Raw genomic sequence first — 23,616 nt, forward strand, 5'->3', positions numbered from 1 at the left:
TCCCGGCAGCGCTTCCGCCGTACGGTGCCGGGCAGCCAATGGGCGCGCTGCAATGCAGTCGGCAGGCGTACGCGCGGCGCTGACGTACCGGCGCGCCGGAAGTGGGGGGCGCAGCTCCGGACGGCGGGAGGATTTGGCGGCAGCGGCGGAGCGCAGCGGCAAACGCAGCACCATGAGCGTGCAACTGAGCGAGGGTGCCATCGCGGTGAGGGGCCAGTGCCGGTTTCTCGTGGTGTGGCGGGGGAGGGGAGATGGGCTGGGCTCGGCTCGGCTGGGCTCGGTCTTTGGGTGTGAAGGCTTAGTCGGGCCTGGGCCTGAGGAGAAGGGGCTTGGTACCGTGTCCGGCCCGGTCCTGAGGGGACAAACCAGGCCTGGAACTGAGCTCGGTGCTGGGAGGCAAGGAGGGCGCTGGTCGAGTCTAGCGGTGACGGTTATTCCCGCGTCTTTGGCCCTTCCATGGCAATTTCTCCTCACCAGTGGCTCTCGAAGTGTTCCTGAGTGAGGTGGTGGTACCTTTCTGAGGGTCTGTCTTTCTTTTTTCTAGGCGATAATGCAAGGGGAGAACGTCTGCAAGCCCGTGCTGCAAGTAATTGTGAGTACTCTCCGCTACCTCTTGTGCTAGTGCATTAGTGACTGCATGTGCTTCCACGTGGGTTTCCGAGTGCAGCCAAACTTCTCTGCAGAGGAGCTGAGCCAGGCTGATGCACTCTTAATTTTGTTCTACATGGTTTGGGCTATGTTTTTTATGTCAGTGCTCAAAAGAATAGGTAGATCACTTGCTAACGGTGTCACTTTATGGTTTTGAAGAGTTTCTGAACAAATGACAGCTAATCTGTTGTTTCCCTGCAGAATACACGGGCTATAGCTACAGGAAACGGGCCACCACGTTACCGAGTGTTGATGAGTGATGGGGTTAACACACTCTCCTGTAAGTACAACAAGCTGCATTGAGATTTTTGCAAATGTTGAGGATACTAATGGTGCTAAAGTTTCCAGTCTAGTGTCTAAGGTGCAAAGTGTTGAAATGAGTATTGAAGGAGTTGTGGTTTGTATAAGGACCTCAGACTCTCAAGTGTGCACCTGTATTTTAAAGTAATTTAGCTTAATCTTTCTTTGACTTCTGTTCTGGCTATCACTGTGCTTTGAAGTTTGGGGAATAAATGCAGTATAGTTTATGCTCAGTTTTGGTGACTTTGTCAGCACTTACACTCTTTTCTATGTGTCTAACTAACTAAGCAGGTTTAGATCTAATGCAACACTAGATTGGCTGAAAGTTGGGGTCAGCCACGGCAGCCCCTTTTAAGGTTGGCATATGTTATTTGTTTCAATGTTTTTCTTCTGTTTCTGCAGCGTTCATGTTGGCAACACAGCTGAACTCTCTGGTGGAAGAGGAACGCTTATCAGCCCAATGTATTTGCCAGGTTAACAGATTCATTGTCAACAGCCTGAAAGATGGAAGGTATATATGCTTCTTTAAGTATGATCCTACAGAAAGGCAGCTGCACTAGTGGGTGCTCTGTCCCTTGTGACTAAGCAGAGGCCAAATGCTTTTGATTGGATTATCTGAAAATATTCAGTCTTTAGAGTGCAGGAGGGAAAGTGCACAGCACAAGCTATAGCAGAAATAAAAAAATTACAGAATGTGTCTGAAGTGGATTCAGAGATATCTACTACAGTGATTTAGTAATTAGATGTTTCCAGTTGGAATATTCCAAATTGTACAAAGCTTCATCCACTTAAAATTATCTGCTGTGGAAAAGAAACAGTGAAGATTTCTTGTTAGTTACGTGTTGTGGAATCTGGTCTTTTGTGAAAATTTGAGGGAAGGGAGGTAGGATACTGTAAAATGAGAAGGAAGCTGAGTGATTATAGAAAAACTGTGTGTCTAGGAAAATATGAGCTGAGGTTCGTGTTCTTTTCCAGCATTTTTGGGAGAGAATATAACTTTTTTGAGGCAGCAAGTATATTCTCTCTTGTAAAATATGGCATGCTTTTGATACTTTTAAAACACTAGTTTCAAGCCATTTTTTTTTGTGCCCATTCAGCCTACTGTCAGCTGTCCTTGATGAAATGTGACACTGTTTCAAGCCTACTTGTACCTTGTGAGAGGGCTAAGTTCACAGTGAAGAGCTTTTGTCTTCCAGATCCCTTGTCCAAAGAACCAGCCCTTGATGGTTGGTTCTTTTATCTGCAACAAAGGATATCCAGAGTCTGATAAGCTTGCAGAGGCAGTGGAAATCTTTATTGCTGTCTGTTCTGTGTTTGTAGGAGAGTGGTTATACTGATGGATTTAAATGTTCTGAAAACTGCTGATAAGGTTGGTGGGAATATTGGCAATCCAGTGCCGTACAATGAAGGTGAGTGTCCTCTGTAAACAAATACCTTTCTGAACAGACTGTCTGTTATGATAGCTTTTCACTGTCTGTCTTTCTTGCTTGAAAAGAAGCAATCAGACATGTTCAGCTTTCTTATACCTGGAAGTGATGTCCGGATCTTGACAATCCTTTCTATTTGTGTTACACAAAGTGGGTTTGTTCATATTTTAATAAACTACACCATTGCTGAAGCTTCAGTCTCTACATCGTATTGGGAAGTATCTATACCTTATGATAACATCGACAGGTTTTTATTATATGTTAGTGGTCTCTACGTAGAGTTCCAGTAAGTATGCGGAAGCTATTCTATGTCTCCTCATAATGAGTAATCAAATAGATTGTAATTTCTTCTGTCTGGAAAGAAAACAGCAGGAGGAAGATGTAATAATGATCTGTGAAAGTATAAGATGGCATGGAGGGGATGAATAAAGAATGATGAATCTCACTTTCTCTTCTATGTTCATTTGATGCTCTTTAGTTCTCATATTGTCAGGTAGTGGTTTTAAAACAAAGGCTGTACTGCACCCCCAAACAGTGCATAGTTAAATTACAGAATTTGTTGAGGTAGGTGCCAAAAATTGGCACAGGTTCAAAAAGCAATTAGATGTGAAAGAAAAATCCATTAAAGGCTGTTAAACATAACAATACATCCTCTGCATGAATGTTAGGTTCAGGAAGCACTAAAACTTAGATTGCTTGAACTACATAGATGAGAGACTGCTATGAAAACACAGCCAGCATACAGACTTCCCTAAGCACCCGTTCCAACCCAGTCATCTAAAAATGATGATGCGCTGAGTGGACCTTAATCTGACCTTTTATTTTTATTATGTTGCGTAAGTAACCATTTCATGTGCTGAGCTTACAGTTCTGAGGCAAACATTTTTTGACTTAATACATATTTTTCTCCCCTGGGGTACGTTCAACAGTATGTTCTATTCTTCCAGGTCTGATTTTTTAAAAAAGAGAGAGGTTGATAAGCACTTAAAGAAAATATTTTAACAGCTCTGTCTTGATGTATATACAGATAATGGATAAAATTTAATAGCAAATAGCTCTTCTTGAAGACTTTTTTTTTTTTTTTTTTTTTTTTTTTGCTGGTGGAAGTGAATTAATATATTTTTGTTACTAAGGGACCGTGCATTAATGACAACAATTTTCTGTAGGATATTTGGGACAAACAGTGGTGGTAGGTACACTGCCATTCTGCTTTAAAACCTACTTTGCGAATTGAAGCAGAAATTAGACTTCATTGCAAAAGCAAAGTCATCTTTCTTCATTAACTTTTCTTTTTCCTAGGGAATTAGAGGGGCGTTTGTTAAATGAGCCTAAAGAATCCTTTGTTCCTTTGATAGTTACTTAGCTAATTGCTGTTTAAAAAATGTGTTGACATCTCAGATTTTATGGTTTAATCCCACAGTTGCTGTAGAGACCAAGATTTTCAGAATAGCTATTGAGCAGACTGTTTTTTGCCTCTCTCCCATTTCCCTTGCTTATGTGATACTAGAGTTTGTGAACTATAGTGTGTTTCAGTTATCATATTGTTGCTTGGAAACGACTGGGAATGTGGTATCTTTTAGAACTGAACTGAAAATATACCTTTAAGACTATAAATTCTGGTAAAATTGTCATTACTTTGATCAAAGTTTTGTTCTTCATTTGGACTTACAAAAGTATTCAGCAATGATTTCTTCAAATCTAAATGCTTTTGGAGATGTTACAGGTCTATGATTGTAGTAAGTGTGGTCTTGTGCTAGGTAGTTAACAGATACCAAATTTGATGTGATGTACACTTCATTTTAACACTGACGTTATTCTGCAGGCTTCATACTCTTTTTATTTGATGCTAAATAAGGTGTCAGTTACAAAAGATGGTAATGATTTACATTAAGTATACTTAACCCAGCTTTTCTGCTCTGCAGGCTGCCCGATTTGTCATGAAGGCCGTGATAAAATGGCAGAGGTGTATTTCAAGTTGCAAATTCTTTTAAATTCCTGTATTTATTGAGAGATTGTATTTTTGAGGAACACCCAGCTAATGCAGAATGAGTATCTAAGAGCACTTTGTGGAAAAAGTTCAGGTATTTTAAAAAGAGGGTTTAGTCCTACTTTTTGAAATCCAGATTTCAAGTTATTAGACCTAGGATTGAGGGACAGTCTTTTCTAGACCGTAATACCACAGTAGGACCCGGGGAGTGAGAAGCTGCCTTTTGGCCACTTTTCACTTGAGCAGTAGGTGGTTAATCTGCCTAACAAGGAAGCCGGAGACACAAGCTTCTTAATACATGTCATAAAAACTTTACAGGCAGCATTTCATAATAGTATCGAAAATTAAGATTGAGCAGTTTACCATCTAGTTTTCAACAAGAACTAATGTTATTACTGTCATTAATCTCATTCAAATTAGTTTGATGCTGGACTTTCTTCTTACTATGACAATTACTTGCTACTTATGTCTTTAATCTTTCAATGTTGAAATGTTTTTATACTTACACATTCACTTGAACTCCTTACCCTTCCCATCATTTTGATTTGGTGTGCATTCTTTCAAAATGCATTTTCTTCCTTCCTCTTCCCCTCCATGCTACTGTGCGGTTTTCTGTCACCATGGTACTACTGTAGCAATACCTCTGGGTAACGAATGATTGGAAGCAGAGAACCACTGTTAGATGGCTGTTACATTCGAGTGGGCTGTGTGGCTAGCTTTGGCCAAAGGTCTTGAGTTTAACTAACCCAGTATATGCAGCAGAAATGGATCAGGTATTTCAAGTGTTTTTTTTCAGCTTCCGCTAATAAAAACTAACAGTAAAAACCAGGCAGAGTCATCAGTTTTGTGAGCACCTTAATGATCTGTAGGCTACCAGTCACCAAAAAACATAGTTTAGGAGTCCCTAGACTCCACAAGTGAGAAAATTGGAGAGATATTTCTGCTACTTCTGTATTTGAACACATGCACAGATGTGTTAATATATTCTTAATCTGTTGAGAAACACCAGGCTATGTGTAGGCAGCCATTAAAATGTGAATTTGTGTTTCATAATACACAAGTGTTCTAATATATGCGACAGTCTTTTGTTTGGTTTTTGGCGATGTTTGTTTGTTGTTTTTTTTTTAATTAAGAAGTCCTAGGGAAAAAAATTATTTGAACAAAAGTAGCAAGGAAGTCTCTTGCTGTTTCATATGTGCATGCCTGTTCTTCTTGAATATTCTGCCCCTGACCAGACATATTTTTGTCTTAATGTGTTTTATTGCGGTTTTTTTCCTTCTTCCCTTCCACAAAATGAATTTGGGGTGTTGAGCACTGACCCTGACTGGGGTCCTCGGAGTACCTGAGGCAGCTGAGCAAGGGTGAAATCTGGCTTCTCCATCTAGTGGATTCTGCAGTAAATACACATTGCTGTTTGACGTCACTGTTGCCAGGGAGACTGCTGTCACCAGTTCACCGATGTGACTCTACTGCGGCAAGTTAGAGGAGCAGATTGGGTTTTGTGCAAGGACCTTATTTTGGATTAAAAATAACCAGAGGGTTACCTCTGTAGACTACACAACATCAGGCGACACTAAACCTCCTTGTGTTGCTTCTGCTCCTTTACTTTAGTTCTGTGTGATCCTTTCTTGCCCTTCTGTTCTGAGATTCTCTGCTTCTGTTGCTCATGATGCTTATGGGCTTGGTCTGGCCTTCTTTTCCATTTTCTCTGACCATCTTCCTCCTCACATCCCAAATTATAGACACTTTGCCTGCTCAGGCCTAGGACTTCTTGCAAACCGATGGTTTGAGAATTAGTTGTGTTCAAAAAGACAAATATGTTGGATATTTTCTCATCTGGAGGCAAGATATGATAGGATAATTATTCTGCAAAGGAATTCAGATTTTTTGAATGGGAGATTAGTGTTTTAATGTACTATTTTTCTAGATAATGTTACTCTGCTTTTTCTCTTGTAATTTGTCATCAATGTAAGGCAAGTAAAAGCCCTGGAATCTAAAAAAAGCCATAAATGCATGATATGTACTTATTATGGCATCACTTTGCTCCCTAAGCAATATATTGCTGTGTCCCAAGAGGGACCCAGATGAATGCTGAGATGATGACTCCATCACCCCCACATTAAATATCTTCATATTTTGGAAATAGAAGGTGTTTTCTTTGTCTTGTGTTAACTTCAGATTTGATTTTTACCCAGTGGGTTTTGGCCCTGTCTGAGCTTTAAGAGGGAATTCTCCTACAGATTTTTATCTTAGCTGCTAGGTAGTAGCAGAAACTACCTGTCAGAGCAATACAAGCCTATAAAAACTGAGAGGTTGTCAAGATTACTTCAGTGCTGTCCTTTTAAATAACTGTCAACTCTGAATTCTTTCAAAGTAGAAAGCAGCTGCTTGAGGAAAGATATCTGACTGGAATTCCTCCATGGTAATACTGTTCAACAGAGAGCTTGCTACTGCTGTCCTGTAACACCTGAATTTTAGCTTGTGTTCTGTGTGTTTTAAATTATTTTTTTCATGCAAGCCTTATTTCCTAATAAGGCTTAAGCATAGTTTTAATTACTGTGCTCCCTACTGTACTATATGGTCTCTTTCCATCTGATTACCAGGGCAAGGGCAGCAACGTTCTTCAGCTCCAGCAGCAAATCCAGCACCCAGCAAACCACAGCAACAAAACGGCAGTTTGTCAGTAGCAGGTAAGAGTAATCGTGGGCAGGAATTTTGGTTTGCATTTCTGCATTGCAAAGCTACAGCTTACATTTCAAAAAGATCCTTTCTCTAATGGTGTTGCACAAGAAACACTCTTAATGACTAATCCATAGCTTGACAAGGTGAATTCTCTCAAGAGGCTGCTGTACGCTTGCATTTAATGGTGAATTTTTAAAATTCACCGCCTTCACTCTTCTTCCCCAAGGAAACAAAGATAGGAAACAACTTTGACAAAGCAGTGTAAACTGAACATTTCCTCTGATGCAGTTTTGCATTCTTGAAACAGCGCTCTGTGGACACCCGAGCAGGCTAGTTTGGAGCTGGCCAGGTGTGTTATTGATGCTGGGATATTGAGACCAAACAGTTTAGGTGGCGCAGGACTGAAACTATTTGGTAGTACATCTATAAATACGGCTTATTGGTCAAGACTTTACGTAGTGAAATACTGAAAAAGACAGTCAACTTAAAATGTCAGCCTGTAGACTTTTTTGGAAGCAACAAAGTTGTCATTCCTAGCTCTTGGTACTGTTTTAACTTCTCTGTTTCTTTACTCCTGTGTTTAAGAAGTACTTTGAAATAGTAAAATTTTGGCCCTTGCTTACTGCATCAGAAAACAAACTTTTCCTTCCCGTACTTAAAGCTGATCATAAGACTTCTATGCTTATACATTGACAAGATTCAGTTTAAAATTAGTAGTGTTGCTTTGTGTCAGGAAATTATTTGATTGTGGGGTACTGTTCCTCAGTTGTTCCCCCAGATGGTGTAGATCTAAAGCTCGATGTGCCGTATTTTAGAGAATTTACTGCTAACTAGTTGTTTCCCACTTGGACCGTATTTAAGTGACTGACTGGACACATCTCTGTTTCCAGTGCAAGTGCTCTAAAGATTTGAAAGTGTCTCTTCTGCATCAGTGTGCAGCCTAGAAAATACTTGTGGCCAAGAGCAGAAGTGATTCAATGAACATTTAGCCATTCTGTGGTGCCCACAGAGCCCAGTGAATACAGCTTTAAGTGTCTATTCCATGGCAAGTGTAGTGTAACTTTTCCCGCCGTGCTGTGGGGAGCTGCGTAGAAGGCAGAGTTTTGCCTGACTTTGCACTGTGGGTTGGGTTTAACCTGGCTTTTGACTGCAAGGCTGAAATCCTTTGTGCTTTATTGTGGTTTTTGAAAGGTCCTGCTGCTGTCAAGTACCACGCTCCCTCAAACCAGTTTGGTAAAGCGAGCACTCCCAGCTCAATGAAGACACCAGGGGGATCACAGGCCAAAGTAGTGCCGATTGCCAGCTTGAACCCATACCAATCTAAGTGAGTTATCATGGTTTGCCAGGTATTATTCAATATCACGGGCATGAGGGAACAATAGCTTCTTTTTGCTTTCTAGTGTATGAATCTCTGTCTAATCATTCTTTGAGTTCTTTTGGCTTTATTGGTTCACTTCAAACAAACAAAACCACCCAGAGAAACAAACAAACAAAACCTCCATAGAAACATCTGTAGGGGGGTTGCTTCTTTTGTTTTGTTTCTTGTTTGCATTTTTGTTTTGGTTTGGTTTTTTGGAGTTGGGGGTTTTTTTCTTACCTTTTTTTTTTCTTTCATTATTTCATAAACATTCCAGCAAGCTGAGATTTGCCTTTGCATTGTCTTGGTGAAGTTACCCTGCTGAGCTTGATAGGTTTTTAATATTGGAGTTGAAAATCAATTGACTTTTGGTGTTTTTTTTCCTAAAGCAAGCTTCTTTTTGGTAACGTAATGACAAAACAGCTCACTAAGCTATTCACTTTGGCTACTGTTCTGTTGAAAAGCATGAGGATGTAATTATTTCGTGAATGACATTTTTAAATTATGCAAACTGATTTGATTACCTAAGTTAAACATGAGTCCTGTAATTGAGCTCTTGAGTTCTAGCAGGGCTTTTCAGAACAGGCAAACTGCTCTATGAGAAATGTACTTTAGAAGAGTAAAAGTTTTGAGGCCTGCTTCTGTGCAGAAGGATGTTCGCTACTGTTATCATACTAGATGCTTCATCCTTGGTGCTTTCTGAACGACTTTCTGCCTTTGATGGTCTTGGCAAATTAAAACAGGAAGCAACAGAAAACTGGGTGGAATTGCTGAGGTGCAGTGGGAAGGTTCTGGCTTTTAAATAGTGACATTCCAGTTCCAAAGGTTTGTCAATTCAATCTCTGCTTTAAAAAAGAAAAAAAAAAAAGACATGGAACAGTGATGCTGTTTATCTCCCCACCCCCTGATTTCAGGTGGACCATTTGTGCTCGTGTTACCCAAAAAGGCCAGATCCGCACATGGAGCAACTCCCGCGGTGAAGGAAAGCTCTTTTCTGTAGAGCTAGTTGATGAAAGTGTAAGTGTCATATGTTGAGAAAAAGATAATGTATGCCAGATGCTGATGAACCTTTCATAAAGACAGAATAGAGGAAATAAAGTGTGTTATAGGAAATGTTTTTTTTATTACGACTGAAACTTGTATTCCTGTATTCATTAAGCTGAGCATCAACAACCCAGTTTTTATCCAGAATGAAGTCTTAAATGTATGGCATTACTGATTATTTTTCATCGGAGTCTGTAGTGTGTGACTGAATTTTTGCAGCTTCAAAATGTAGTTGTTCATGGAAACTGACAACCTAATACTGAGGTTTGTGGTGGTTTCCTGTAGATTGAGTGAGGTCTTATCCTTGCTTAGATACCTGCTACAAAAAGAGGAGTGATAGAAGCATTGCCTCCAAGTTATAAGCTTTCATTTTCATGAGGAAATTGGTGTACAAATTATTGTAATACTAGGAAATTTCATCTGTGGTTTGTTTGGAGAATGGTATCTGATTAATCTAACTAAACTTGCAGTTTGTCAAACCTCTTACCAAATTACAGCCTTCTGTCGTGAAAACAAACGATTCTGCTAGATTATGTTTAGTATAAAATGCGAGGTTAATAATGTAACATGTTGTTACCAGCCATTTGTTTTCTCTGCATACTGTCTGTATTGAAATTTTTTTAAAAACTGTTTATATCTAATGAGTTTATAATTGTTGTTAATTCGTACTTAAAGACCTGACATCATGTGTGAGTGGGGGATACATCACAATATACTGTGTGCTAACTTGTGGATTTTTTCTTTGCATGTAATGGCAATTAATGCTAGCTTTATAAATATCTTTTCAGAGGTGTATATAGGATATATGTAGTTCTTATGCATTTAATTGTGGAATTCTAGATATACTAATGAGACTTGAATATGTGATTTGATGGTCAGGTGTAGAAAATGTCATTTTAGCTATAACTACAAATGCAAAGAGAATGTTGTTTGTTTCTCACATGCCTGGAGCTAGCCTGGCAGACCCTGCTGTGTCTGTAGAACTGATGCCACTTAACATTGCAAAGATTTCTTTTTATTTTTTTTTTTTCATGCTGAATTTCAGTTCTGACCAGCTCTCCTATTTTCCTGCAGGGTGAGATTAGAGCTACTGCATTCAATGATCAAGCAGACAAGTTCTTTCCACTCATTGAATTGAACAAGGTATAGTAGCATTGTGCTTTCATAGACTAACAAGAGCTAGAAAAGAGGAACTTCAGCATAGCAAGGATTTTTAAAGGTGAACACAATCTATTTTCTCTGTTTGACTTCTGATAATATCCTTTGTTTCATTGTTTTCTCCTGTAGGTATATTATTTTACCAAAGGCAATTTGAAGACTGCTAACAAGCAATATACAGCTGTTAAGAATGACTATGAGATTACATTCACTAATGAGACTTCAGTTGTGCCCTGTGATGATGCCCAGCATCTTCCATCTGTTCAGTTTGAGTTTGTATCTATCTCTGACTTGGAGAACACACCTAAGGACTCGATTGTTGGTCAGTCTAACTAGCAAAATGGCAGGCTCAAAAGCTTTGCAGTTTTACTTTTATATCCTGAATACTGGGGAGGTAGTGAGCATACAATGCTTCAAGTGTTGGGATCTCTTGAATGAAGTTATCCATTGGTTGCCGTTAAAAATACCGCGGGTAGCTTTCCTGTTAAGGTGTCTTTGTCCTGTTCTGCTAACAACATATAATGATTTTTCTTCAAACTTGTGCTTCAAATTGTACTATGATCATTGTTTTCCACAGAAGAGGGCTGATAGAACAATGTCCTTGCTCAGCACGTGTGCATTTCATACCTTCTGTGGTCTTGCTTTCTTTCACTATCTAATTATCTCTGTAGTGATTTTGGCATAATTCGTTGCATCCCAGTCCAAGCTGCATGACTGTTTTGGCTTGCTTTGTGAAGTATTGGAGGTTTGTTTTTCTGTAATTTGCTGGGCAGAGTACTCCGGAAAAATCAGAGGCTTGGGTGGGGGCGAGGGTTCTCAGGTTTCACAGGCACAAGATGCCTGTGATTCAGAGGCATTCAGCTAGGAATTTTAAAGGTAGATCTGTAATATTTAAAAAATGGTATATTTTTAGGGAGTGCAAAGGGGATTGCGTTAGCTCTTACTACCCAAACATGCAGACCCATCTAAGTTGCAGCTTATAGTCATGGGGCTACAGTGAAGGCACTAGCCTGTTGCTTCATTTTGTTAGTCACTTTTAAACCCCTTGCTTGAGAGACTTGTGCTTAAACAGCAAGTGTGTTACAGAATCGAGGCTGAAGTCATTTGACAGAATGTGATGGGAAAAGATAGTACAATGCCTTGATCTTGCTAATGTGGTGAGGCTTGCATTCATGAATATCTTAATGAATTCATCAACAAAATTAAAGCGCTGAAGAGTTCTGTAGTGGAGCATTCCTACCATAATACACTTAATTTTCATATCAGATTTGATTTGAATAAGGAGCTAGGATACAAGGTAAAAATCTGACAGTAGGTTTGAATTCTTCTCTTATGATCTTGTATTCCCCAACTGTGACCCTTGAGTAACTCTAAATTGTAACTGTTTTTCAGATGTAATTGGGATTTGTAAGAGCTATGAAGATGTCACTAAAATTACAGTGAAAGCTAACAATAGGGAGGTATCAAAGAGGAACGTGCATCTGATGGATACATCAGGGAAACTGGTGACAGCTACGCTATGGGGAAATGAGGTATGTGCTCTCTTACCTGTTCTTAAGCAAAGGTTCCTTTGTGTAGGGTGAGGAACTGAGTGTGCTCTTGTCATCTGAGATGGGCATAGCACTGAGACAGAGTCCGGGGTGTTCAAGGATCAGGGGCAGAAAGAAGGTGAAGGACTGTCTGGTTGCATTCAGGTGTGATGTTCTTAACCTTTCTCTGACAAACTGCTGACATGATCTGACTAATGTGTTCTGAACAACTGCAGACATTATGTCTCAAACCCAAAGACTGAAGATAACAGTCTTCTGGTTTAGGAAAAGATACGAGTTGCAGTTTGATTATGGAAAAGCCCAGTGGCTACAGCTGTCTCATTTGACATGAATTTTATTTGTAAGGTGGGATACATGTTACCTTGCATAAATTGCTACTTAACTAGGGGGTTGAGAGGCTGTATCTCAGACTAGGAGTTTAAAGCATCAGAACCTTGGAGCTGAAAGTTTGAGTAGCTGCAGTAAACTGTTTCTGTATCCTTTTAACAGGCTACTTTGTTTTCCACTGATGTTGTAGATACTTAGGGATTTATGTTCCAGTATATAAAATGGGAGTGATCCTACCAGCTTGACAGTGATGCTTTATGGCTAAATGATCAAGTGCACTGATATTGTAGGTAGCTAAACACCATTAACCATCTGCTGATATAAATGAAATAAACCAAAGCTCAATATCACAAAGTTTTGAGGTTGCACCAAGTTGTTATAGGAGACGCTACTGGTAATCAATTCCTGGCATAACTCTTCCTGCAGAGATCAGGGTCTGCATTTTACAAAGTTAATCTGCTTGCTTGCTTGTAGAATAGACACAACAAGAAGCGTGGAGGGGATGTGACGTATGGCTTGCAGCTGGCACAGTTAGGGTTAGGATCTCTGTCTCCTTTGTAACAGTCATTGCCCTAACTGCTGGGATGTTTTGTGTTCTTTTTGCATCTCATGGATACAGTGAATGCTACTGCTAACTCTAGCTTGTTTGTAATCTAAGCACACGATCCTCCCCTTGCTTGCTAGGTGGTGTGGGGTCCAGAAAATCTATACCTTTCAAAATCTCTCTCATGCCAACAGGTTCTTTGTTAGTGTCAGACTTTACTCAAATAACAAACTGATGTCAACTGAACAGCATTAAAGCAGCTTTATGAGATTAAAAACGGAAAATGGAAAGAAAGTTGAGGGAAAGTGTTTGGTCAGCATACGTATGCTTCTTGTAGTAGTATTTGTAGTAGTTGTTGAAGTAGTAGAATAAACATGAATGGCTCAGTCAAGCCAAGTGAGTTATTTCATTTTCTGAAGAGTCTAATCCGACCAAATAATTTCTCCTGTTCAGAGAAACCCCCGTTCCTATAACCAGTCTCCCTTTCTAAAATCCTTGTGTAAAACTCCTGGTGGAGGGGACCCATCGTTCCCCCAACCCCCTGCCCAAAGTAGTGGTGTGACTTAACGATTCTCTGGGCCCACAAAAAATGGGCTGTTGGGATTAGAGCTTTAATTGTTAGCTGCCTTTTCTTAAGCTCCTAGTGATACTGTTTAAAGCCTTACCTTCTAAATACAGTGAGACAGTTTGATTCGGGTTTAGTCCCTTGTCATGTTCTGTGAATTATGACGGCAAGCTCGGTACTTGTACCATAGTGTGCTACTAATGTTTTCTGTTTTTCGTACATGCAGGCTGAACAGTTTGATGGTTCTAGACAACCTGTGATAGCCATCAAAGGAGCCAGAGTCTCTGATTTTGGTGGTAGAAGCCTGTCTGTCCTGTCCTCGAGTACAGTTGTTATCAACCCTGATAGCCCAGAGGCTTTTAAGCTCCGAGGATGGTATGATTGTGTGTTTATGTTGATTCATTCCAGCCTGCTGTGCTTTTTTGTTCTGTTTTGTTCTGTTCCTCTGTGCTTGAGCAGTCTATATAGTACTGAAGAAAGGTAGCAGAGGATATAGATTCCAAGGTTATAGAAACTTCTCTTCCTTGAAAGCACTAGAGCCTGAAAGGCTGTCCTCTTAAGTTGTTCAATTCAAAAACTTATAATTCCATGACAGACCTTGAAAAATTGAAATAGGAGTAGTGCATGCTGACCCAAAGCCTTGGAAGGCAGCATGAAATCAGACTTGACCAGCTTCACTTTCTGAGGCATGATCTGAGAGAACAATATTTTTTTCACAGGCTTTTTCCATTGTATGAAATCTGATATGCACTCTGTCAGTGTGGACTGGAGGAACTATGTTGATTTCTTCCAGTGTTTATTCCTTATCAGATATTTTTCAGATAGCAAAATAACATTTTTATTGTTGTCAGGAAAACAAAGTGATTTCTTGCTGGTTTATTGCTTCTGCTGTAGATGGTTGCTAAATTGTCTGCTATAACTACTAATAAAGGTAAGGCATGGCGTATGTACAAATAGGGTTAAGTGGTGACAGCATCAGATTTGTGAATCTTGGATTTTCAGGTTCTAGGTAAATCATCCAAACATGGATAAAATATAGTGGTATTCTGCATTTGTCATTGAGCTGTGGTTCTCCCGTACTTCAGAGGGTTGTTGAAGATAAAATTGATTGTGGGTCTTAGCTATTACTGTCACACTTCAATTGAGTTCAGTTTTTGAGTCTGGTTGGTGTGTTTCTCAAATCACAAAAAACACCACAATGGGATGACAGTACAGCCGTTTGCTGAAAAGCTCTGCTTTCTTATTTTAACAGAGGAAGCATAATCTTTTCAATGCTATTTGCTTTTTCTTTCGAAGCTGCTGCGAAGATAATGGTACCATGTAATTTAATTTTAATTATGGAAATATCTTGATGCCCTTAAATCTTGTTATCTGACTGCCTTAAACAAGTATGCAGTGCGTGGTTTGACCACTAGCTGGCAAACAAATTGCAGTTATATAGAACAAAGCTGTCCTCCTTTTGTGGGTTTATAAAATACTGTGCTAATTAAGTCGGACTATTAACTTATTCTGAAATGCTATTTTTGTTTGCAATATACACAAATTACTGTAATTGTTTCCTTTGCAATCATTGATAAGAAATCCCTTGTATTAAGCACACAAAACTAAATGTAAGCTTTTGATAAGTCTGTATGGTCTGCTATGCAAAAATACAAGTGTATCTTTGTGGTTCCAGGTTTGACTCTGAGGGGCAGCTTCTGGAATGTACCTCAATCTCTGATGTGAGGGGTGGGCCAGCGTCTGGAGCAAATACCAATTGGAAAACTTTGTTTGAAGCCAAATCTGAGAACTTGGGACAAGGAGATAAGGTAAAGCATGGCCACTGATTGCAAGCCTTGTGTATTGGGGAGAAAATAAAAAGCTAGACTATATGCAGGCGTTCTGTTTATTGAAGTAGTCCGGTTGTTGAGCAGTATGTGCTTACTCTCTGAGAACTTCCACTATTAAATACTTTTTTTTTTAATAAATTCAAGCCTGTTGCTGGTGTTGGAACATGATGCTGTGTTTGCTGGATAATTCTAAGCCTTGTATAAATGGGGCAGGGGGGAGTTCATCCCAAAGATGTTCATATAAATAGCACAAAGTGTAACGGGAGGAGCAGGTACATTAGGAGGAAGTGGTTTTCAAGGGTGCACACTTGGTCAATAGAAAAGCTAGGAATAAAATTCAGGTCTCTAGCATTCCAGTCCAGTAACCCCTCTAGACTTATACTGCTTCTTGATTTATTTTTAAGTTATTTTTTTCCCAAACTTAAGTGCTAAGCCATTTGGGATACACAAGAACTTCTATCTAAGGAAAAAAACTTTACCTTTACCTGTAATTGAGCTATTTTTTTGTGAGATTTTTTGCATGCTGCTTAAGCAACCTCTGTTTATCTGTTGAAAGACTTGACCATGCTCTTAAACCATTAGGATGATTATTTTATTATGGTGATTGGGTATTTTGTTCTGTAGGCCATAGTTTAATCAAATGCTTATCTGTAATACTACACAGTAGGCTTTCTGGTTTTTGTATTGCCTCCCAGAAGAAGCATAGGAAAGCGCAGAATCTTAATCCTGTGAAAAAGTAAAGATTTGAACAGACACAATGGAGAAGCAAATATGCTTTATCTAAAGAAAACCTAGCAATTGGAGTTTCCTGTAATGGAAACACAAAATAATCCTGCTGTAGGGGCTTTCTTTTAACGTAATGGAAGCTTGAAAATTATTGCAACAGAGGGGTTGATTTACAGTTTCCCAATAATCCTATAGCCGTTAAGCTTTCTAATCCTAAACATCCAAGTATGGGTGCCTTGCTTTGTAGTTAATTCAGAATTGGAAAACATTGAGTATTTTGAGGCTAATGTTGCACACTCACTCTCCTAGGCGGATTATTTTAGCTGTGTGGGCACAGTCGTACATCTGCGCAAAGAGAACTGTATGTACCAGGCATGTCCCTCTCAGGATTGCAATAAGAAAGTGATAGACCAACAAAATGGACTGTATCGTTGTGAAAAGTGTGATCGTGAATTCCCCAACTTCAAGTACCGCATGATGCTTCTGGTAAGTAAATGAATTAGAGGAGACTGTTTCATGCTGTTTTCCTTGTGTAGTCCAAATAGAAATCTTTGGAGAGAATGGGGTGTTAGAGTGCTGTTTCTCTGTTTGTGGTGCCTGTGGGTTAGGGGATATTTAAATGGCTTGTATGCTGTACCTGAGTGAGGAGGGATGTTTCATTGAGCTGATTAGCAGTTTGTTTTCCTAGTGCTCCAATTAAAAGCTTTTCTCTTTGCCAAAAAGTTGATGCTAGCTCAGTTGATTCTGGTTTCCAAGTGTACTATGCAGTGCAGAGTACAGATGGCCTACGCCTCTTCAGTAGTGAAGATAAACTGAAGTACAATGGCATTTCTGGAGAGCAGTAATTGCACTTTTACAGCTGCTACCTATATTTAGTACTTTTTTTTTTTTTCCTTTTTCCTTTTTTCCTTTTTTTTTTTTATTGGTAGGTATTGTTCTGTCTCATGCTTTAATGGAGCTTGCTTCAGAAAGTTGTCTGGGGATTATTATTGTGATGCCCGCTTACACTATAAGCGTTCAACCTTCTGTTTTTACATTATAAGTTAAAGTTGTATCTGCTGCTTAGAAATGCTGTGCCAGGTGGGCATGCAGAGAGGAGGGAACTGTGCCTGCAGTCTCAGTAAAACATAAACTGCTTCTGAATAGTTCCTAGCAGATAACTTCTAGGAATGCATGAACTACTTTACATAGCAGAATCATTCTCATAGAATATAAAGGGGATACTGAGGGTACAATCAAGGCCTTCAGAACAGTGTGTCTTCTATTTTTCCCATTCCTAAATGTCAAAGCAGCCAGGAAATGCATATGAGGCTAGTACTTGATCTTCTTACTGCTCTGTCTTGCCCTTGAATGTTTCAATAGTTTCCTCATAACATAGTATTACCTCAGAACTTCAGCGTGAACACATGCATGCACAAAGTAAATGCAGTTTGCAGTCTCACTGGTGTCCCCCTTGGCGCTAGCTGTTCTGGGCTACCTGTTCTGCCTCACAGCTCATCAGCGACAGCAGAACAGACCTGAACATCCATCAGTATGTACCACTGTTATCTTGTTGGCCTTTTCCTGTGACACAGTGTACCGCCAATATTAACTTGAGTTGTTATTGTGATATTCTATGAAGCTTAAAAAAAAAAAAAAAAGGTAGAAGTCACTGCCTTCCACCCTCAGTGATGGAAAGTTCCTACACTACCTAGGGCTCTGATAATTACTGGAAACTTAAAACTCTCTATAGCTGTGAAATAAGACAGTACAAAAGAAACATTTCTGTCTTCCTTGGGGAATAGGCAACTGGATGAAATAAACTTTTGGTGTTTTGTTGGTTTTTAGGTGACCATTGCAGACTGCCTAGAATATCAGTGGGTGACTTGTTTCCAAGAGTCAGCAGAATTCATTCTTGGGCAAAACGCAAATTTCCTGGGAGAACTGAAGGAAAAGGTCAGTCAATTAGCTTATTGTATTTTTAATAAATGTCTAGAAGTTGAACTATGTTTCATGCATCTTGTTGTTGGGCTGCCCTGAAATTTCTTGCTTTTTTTTGATGCTCCTGGTAAGGAAGTACTTTTGTAAGGTCGATCTTGAAGCCACCTTGGAGAAAGACATAGGGTATGTGTGGAACACCAGTGCTGATCTGTCCCTGTGTGTGCCTGTATAGCACTCGTAAGCTAGCAGAGGTGGCAAAAGCAGTGAGTTATATTCATGTAGTTGCTGTGGTAATTAAGTGTTACTAAAACAAATACAAAAGTGCCATAAGAAAGGGATATTCTACTTCATTTGGCAAGAATTTCATCTTGACCATTCTCGGGGTGATAGGCCAGCTCAGGGGCCTGGCAGCCCAAGATTGTTCTCCAGATGTTGAACTTTACAAGTTCACAAATCATTGCTTCTCCCTAGTCTCAAGTTCTTGGCAGGGACTTGTTTACTCTCCTCAGGATTATTTTCCAGGGGCCATCTGCCTGGAGAAGAGAGATTTGCCTGGTTTCCCCCATGGTTTGCTCCCACAGTCAGTCTGTCTACCTCTGAGCTCTTTTGGCTGTTAAAAGCTGGAGATGAGCCTGTCCTTATCACCTGGACCTTGAGAGAGGGCTGATTACTTAACGATAGTATTACAGCCTTTAGAGGGCTGACAGCTTTAACACATGTTGACTCCAGTAAAAAGGACAGGCTGTTTTATCATTGCAGATTCTTCCAATCTAGGTACAAAAAACTGTTTTAGCCATGAATGCTAAGGACATTATTCCTAACGTGTTCCAAAAATTTGTTTACAAAACCCAAAAGTTCCAGAACACTTTGTATGTATCTTTGTAAGTAGGCAGGAAGCTTTTTGAACTAATATGTGTTAGCCCACTTCTGAAGGCTCTTTTTTTCCCCACCAAATATCATCAGAAACTCTGCGGGTCATATGAAAACCATGACTTGTAAAATGGCTTATTGGCAGAGATGCTTAAGTGATCTTTCTTTGACATATAAGAACAGTTTTTAAGGTGGTAAGTCATTAAACACTGACAGTATTTTCTTCGCTTTGCCACTACATGCTTCCCTGCTCATTTTCCTTTCTTCCAACCAACATAATCTTTTCTTGTTTTTCAGTTGTCTACTATGTAAAATCTATGTGGTTTTGTGATTTGTTGTTGGTTTTGTTTTTGGGTTTTTTTAATGATGATATGAAAAGCATAGTAAGTTCTTGAATTGATATGAGCATTGCTGGGCTCCCAGGTTAAGGCTGGTTGATGCTAGGGCTCCATAGGTATAATAGTTGTTGGTTAACCCGTTGCTTGGCTGTGGAAGAGAAATGAAGCAGGAGGGGTTGTTGAGGTTGTAGTAGTCCTGGTTGTCCCGAGACACTATTGTAGACCTCATCTGCTTGTGCAAAGCAGGGCTAGTTTTCCTGTAACTTACGTACAAGCATGATTTTTGAAAAATTCCTGCACTTTGGCTGTTTAAGGTAAATGGCACAAAGCTTGTGGGTCTGGGATGCTAAGTTTTTGTGAGCTAAGAAGGCTGGCCACCTCTATTCTGTAGGAAGATGTATTGCTAGGGCATTCTAATTAATGTGCTTGCACTTTTGCATTTCCATTTTCAGACATTCTAAGTTTGTCAATATTTTCTTACTTCAGTCATGCTTAATTTCAGCTAGAGTTCAAACAAAATTTAAGTCACTTTTAATGCTGAAGAGAACTGGGTGAGGAAGGAGAGGTGGCAGATCCTATGTAACTGTACAAACATGTAATGTCTTTTGAAGAGCTGCCTAATGGAGATGGCTGAGGGTAGAAAATGGAACATAATATGGAATGAGCCCATGAGTGGGAATGCTTTGTGTTCCAGGAGAAGTTGGTTTTGATTTGACACTTTTATGAGCCTTTAAAAATGGTACTTGATGCATTTTCAGTAAGCTTTTCTTGGTGTTTTTTCTCTGAAGACCTGATGCAGTATCCTGTGAAGTTGGTGGGAGTCTTTCCACTGTTCACAGTATGTATTGAATTCACGTACAGCCAGTGACCATGCTAAGCATAGATATGTATGCAAGGTTTTTCATCTACTTCTCCACTGTGCTTGTTACCAAAGGAGGTAATGTAGGGTAGCAGTGACTGGTATACTAACAGCATTTTCCACTCACTAATGGTTAGCGTAGTTTGTGGCAGAGCTGAAAACAGAAGCCAAATGCTTTATTAAGCAAGTTTGCGTATCCTCTAATCCATACGACAGTCAGAAGAAGGGGGTTTTAATATTCAGGCAGGATATTCCTAAATTTTGCAGTCTCTGAAACTAGCTACTTCTGTTCACCTTCATTTGTTGTGCTTTTGTAAACCTTAGGAGAATCACTGTGTAGGGTAAAATAGTGCTGCGCGCATTTAAAAACAGCAGATGTAACACTTGGAATATGAGTGAAACTGAGGTGGGTTCAATTCCAGATCAGATGCTCTATCTGCTGCTGGAGTGACTGATCAAGTCAAGTGCATCTGGTAGATAAATGGATAATAATTACTTGTCGGTATCATGGTGCTGCAGAGTTTTTGTGGAATGTCAGCAAAGGTTTTTACGACTAATTTTTACAAAAATAAACTTTTTCCACAGTCTCCAACTTGTCTGCTTCTTTTCTACTGTTTTGACAAATTGTCTGTTATAAATGATGATGATGTTTGGTGTTCATATGGTAATTAGAAGCAGCTTATGTTATAAATATGACAGAGTCTTCTAATGGTTACAAAAGCATGTTCAAATCATGCATCCAATTTTTTGTAGAACATCCTCTTAAATGGGTCTGTGTCAGGATGTGAAGTATATGTACAGCCTTGACAGGTAAGCAGAGAAACAGAATGCCTAGTGAAACAATTAATAGGGAAGTAGTTAACTCTGTCAGCGCCTGTGGTCATAGCAGAACACCAGAATTAGCCAGTTAAGCAGCATGAGAGAATCTCATGTAGATTTATGGTATTTTCATTCTGTACACTTGGTTGCAGATTCAGTGCGACTGTACATTGCTTTGTTTATGTGGCTAAAAATTTTCAGCTTGAGTTAGTTTTTCTTAAAAACTTGAAGTTATGGTTTTGGTATCTAAAAGTCGATGGAAGATTCAGCTCTGCCTTACATGATCCAGTTAATTCCACTGTTTTGCCAACATCAGCAAAAGATGAGCTGTTCTGAAAGTTCATAGTGCTACTGGAAGCCTGGATTGTCTGCAGCTGATACCTGTCTTTGTCCTTCTCACAGAATGAGCAGGCATTTGAGGAAGTGTTCCAAAACGCAAACTTCAACACGTATGAGTTCAGGATCAGAGTAAAACTGGAGACTTACAACGTAAGTATCCCCTAAAAGGCAAATAATGTTGCATGTGTGTATTGTATTTTGACTTGTCTCTGTAGGAGGTGGCTTCCTCCTCTTATGTTTGTGGGGAGAAGCTTCTGAAGGTGCTTGCTAACAGCAGTTAAAAGTTTCCAAAGGTACTTGGTCACACAAAATACCAAGTCTTGAGCAGTGAAGGAGGGATCTGCTGTCATTAACACTGCTCCCTCCCAGGTTCATCAAGCCTGGCTTGTTTCAAATGGAAAAATAGCAGCTCTGGGAGTCATGTTTGCATTCCCAGCTAACCTTGATACCAAGAGCAGTAAGTTATTGGGGCAGAAGGAGATTAAAACCAAATGCATGGTGTGCTTAGCATTCTTCTTTTACATGCCATATTTCTGTTTCACAGGATGAATCTCGTATTAAGGCTACAGCAGTGGACGTCAAACCTGTGAACTACAAAGAGTACAGCAAGAGATTGATTGCAAGCATCAGGAGAAATGCTCAGCTAGGATGAGGAGGCTGCTACAGACTGAAGTTAGGACTTCCAGGGAAAAACTCAATATATGCTATTATATGGGCTTCCCCGCCCCGCCCCCTTTGGTGTGTGACAATTTGGCATTAGTTACACTGTGCATGATAGTCCAGTGTAGTGGGCTATGAGTGATTTAATGCATTTCTGAAGATAGGCCCCTGGTAGTTAAGAGTGCACTCTAATGGCAATGATATTGTAGACTGTTGTGGTCTATTAAGCTGTCACAGCTCTAAAGAGGAATCTCTAGACAGATTGCCAGGGTCTTTAGACAAACCATTCAGAATGTCTGAAGTAACTTTGCTTTCTTACTGTATGTAAAGCTGAATTATATAACCATTGTGTCGTCTTCGCAAGAAAGTAGTGACAACCTTGACACCTTGACTTGTTCAGCAGAGGGTAGGAGGAAGAGTGTCATACAGCTTTCAGATCTGGACGAAGGAGAACAGGTCTATTAGCGCAAGTTAGTTCCTTTCCATAGAATTCAAAGGCTTTCTCTTTCCACAGGTGCCATGCAGTTGTTAATGCTTGGAATGGCAATTTGGTAGAATTATTAATCAAAGACATATCTCTTATATCTGAAGAATATCCTTCCTTCAGGGTTTAATAGACTGAGTCAGATGGGTCTGATATTAATCAAAATTGTCTCTTCTGAAGAAGGCAGATAAGCATTGACTCTCCATCCCCCAGGGAAATCTAGGCAACTACAAAGCATTGCTTTAGTTTTCTCTTCAATTAATACTATGGATTTTTGACTGATTTTTTTTTTCTTTAGCTCACATTTCTTGCCTATACATATTTTGTGTGTTTGTATGTTCAGTTTCTTTGAGTTTATTTGTAATGTTATTAATCAGAAACAGGTCTTCAGATGGGGGGAGCTTTGTTTCAATAAACACTGTTTAATTCCTGTGTAGTGAATTTTGCTTTCCTTGAACACGAAAGCCTTCTCATTACTGGAAAGCAATTAATTAGCTTTCATAATAATCATTCACTTGGGGGAGATGTTACCTTATTACAGACTGTAAGGTTAGACTGAAGAATGGAGACTTCCTTGCCTGATGTTAACAGCATGGAAATGCAGTGATATTTTCACCATTTCTGTGCCTGAGAATGCTGATGAGCTGGCACTTCTGGGATTTTTATTGACGTTTACACAGCAGTCTAAAACTAACCAGGCTTTGAGATTTGTTCAGACATAGAGCTAGTACAGAAAACAGTAATTATGCTACTGGGCTTTTCAGTCAGCAGAGCATGCTAGCTCTGTGTGCTCCTAATCACATTAATTATGTGTTCCCTGGCTGCAGCTCACAGCTTGGCATTTGCTGCACAGCTCCAAGCATCCAGGCAATACTGCAGTGGGTCTCTGGTAGCAAAACTGAGACTTATTTATTTATTTTGCTCTGTAGAGCACTCTTTCTTCATGTATTCAGTTGGTACCCTTTATTTCCCATGACTTCCTGTTTGTCATCTTGAATCTTTATGTTTAAGAACTGTAAGTGCCGTTTCCATTGATGGAGATGAAGGACATTATTCTGGGCCCATGAATTGCACAAACAACCTCTTCCTCTTTTTTGGATTGAGGATCGTGACTGGATTCTTCTGCTGATATCTTGCATTTTTTTTTTATTGAAGCATTTGTCTCCTCTGACCTTGTTTATAA

General features: G+C 39.6%; 1 protein-coding gene across 1 annotated transcript; it reads left to right on the plus strand.

Moving 5' to 3' along the window:
* Positions 1-55: 55 nt before the first annotated feature.
* Positions 56-22,869, plus strand: RPA1 (replication protein A1). The gene is made up of 17 exons (XM_055716922.1): positions 56-205; positions 545-592; positions 850-928; positions 1,351-1,459; positions 2,269-2,357; positions 6,966-7,052; positions 8,236-8,368; positions 9,316-9,418; positions 10,520-10,588; positions 10,733-10,925; positions 11,996-12,135; positions 13,816-13,964; positions 15,265-15,397; positions 16,454-16,630; positions 17,972-18,079; positions 21,353-21,439; positions 21,834-22,869. Exons 1-17 carry the CDS (start codon positions 173-175, stop codon positions 21,939-21,941), a joined length of 1,845 nt encoding a protein of 614 aa, XP_055572897.1. The 5' UTR covers positions 56-172; the 3' UTR covers positions 21,942-22,869.
* Positions 22,870-23,616: the final 747 nt, after the last annotated feature.

The sequence above is a fragment of the Falco cherrug genome, chromosome 1 (genome assembly GCF_023634085.1).
Source record: "Falco cherrug isolate bFalChe1 chromosome 1, bFalChe1.pri, whole genome shotgun sequence".
Taxonomy (NCBI): domain Eukaryota; kingdom Metazoa; phylum Chordata; class Aves; order Falconiformes; family Falconidae; genus Falco; species Falco cherrug.

Excerpts from the sequence above, each read along its gene's own strand:
- RPA1 (XM_055716922.1), top strand. The coding sequence starts at position 173 with ATGAGCGTGCAACTGAGCGAGGGTGCCATCGCG. Across the intron at positions 593-849 it reads AGCCCGTGCTGCAAGTAATT|AATACACGGGCTATAGCTAC; the intron begins GTGAGTACTCTC and ends GTTTCCCTGCAG. Across the intron at positions 9,419-10,519 it reads TAGAGCTAGTTGATGAAAGT|GGTGAGATTAGAGCTACTGC; the intron begins GTAAGTGTCATA and ends ATTTTCCTGCAG.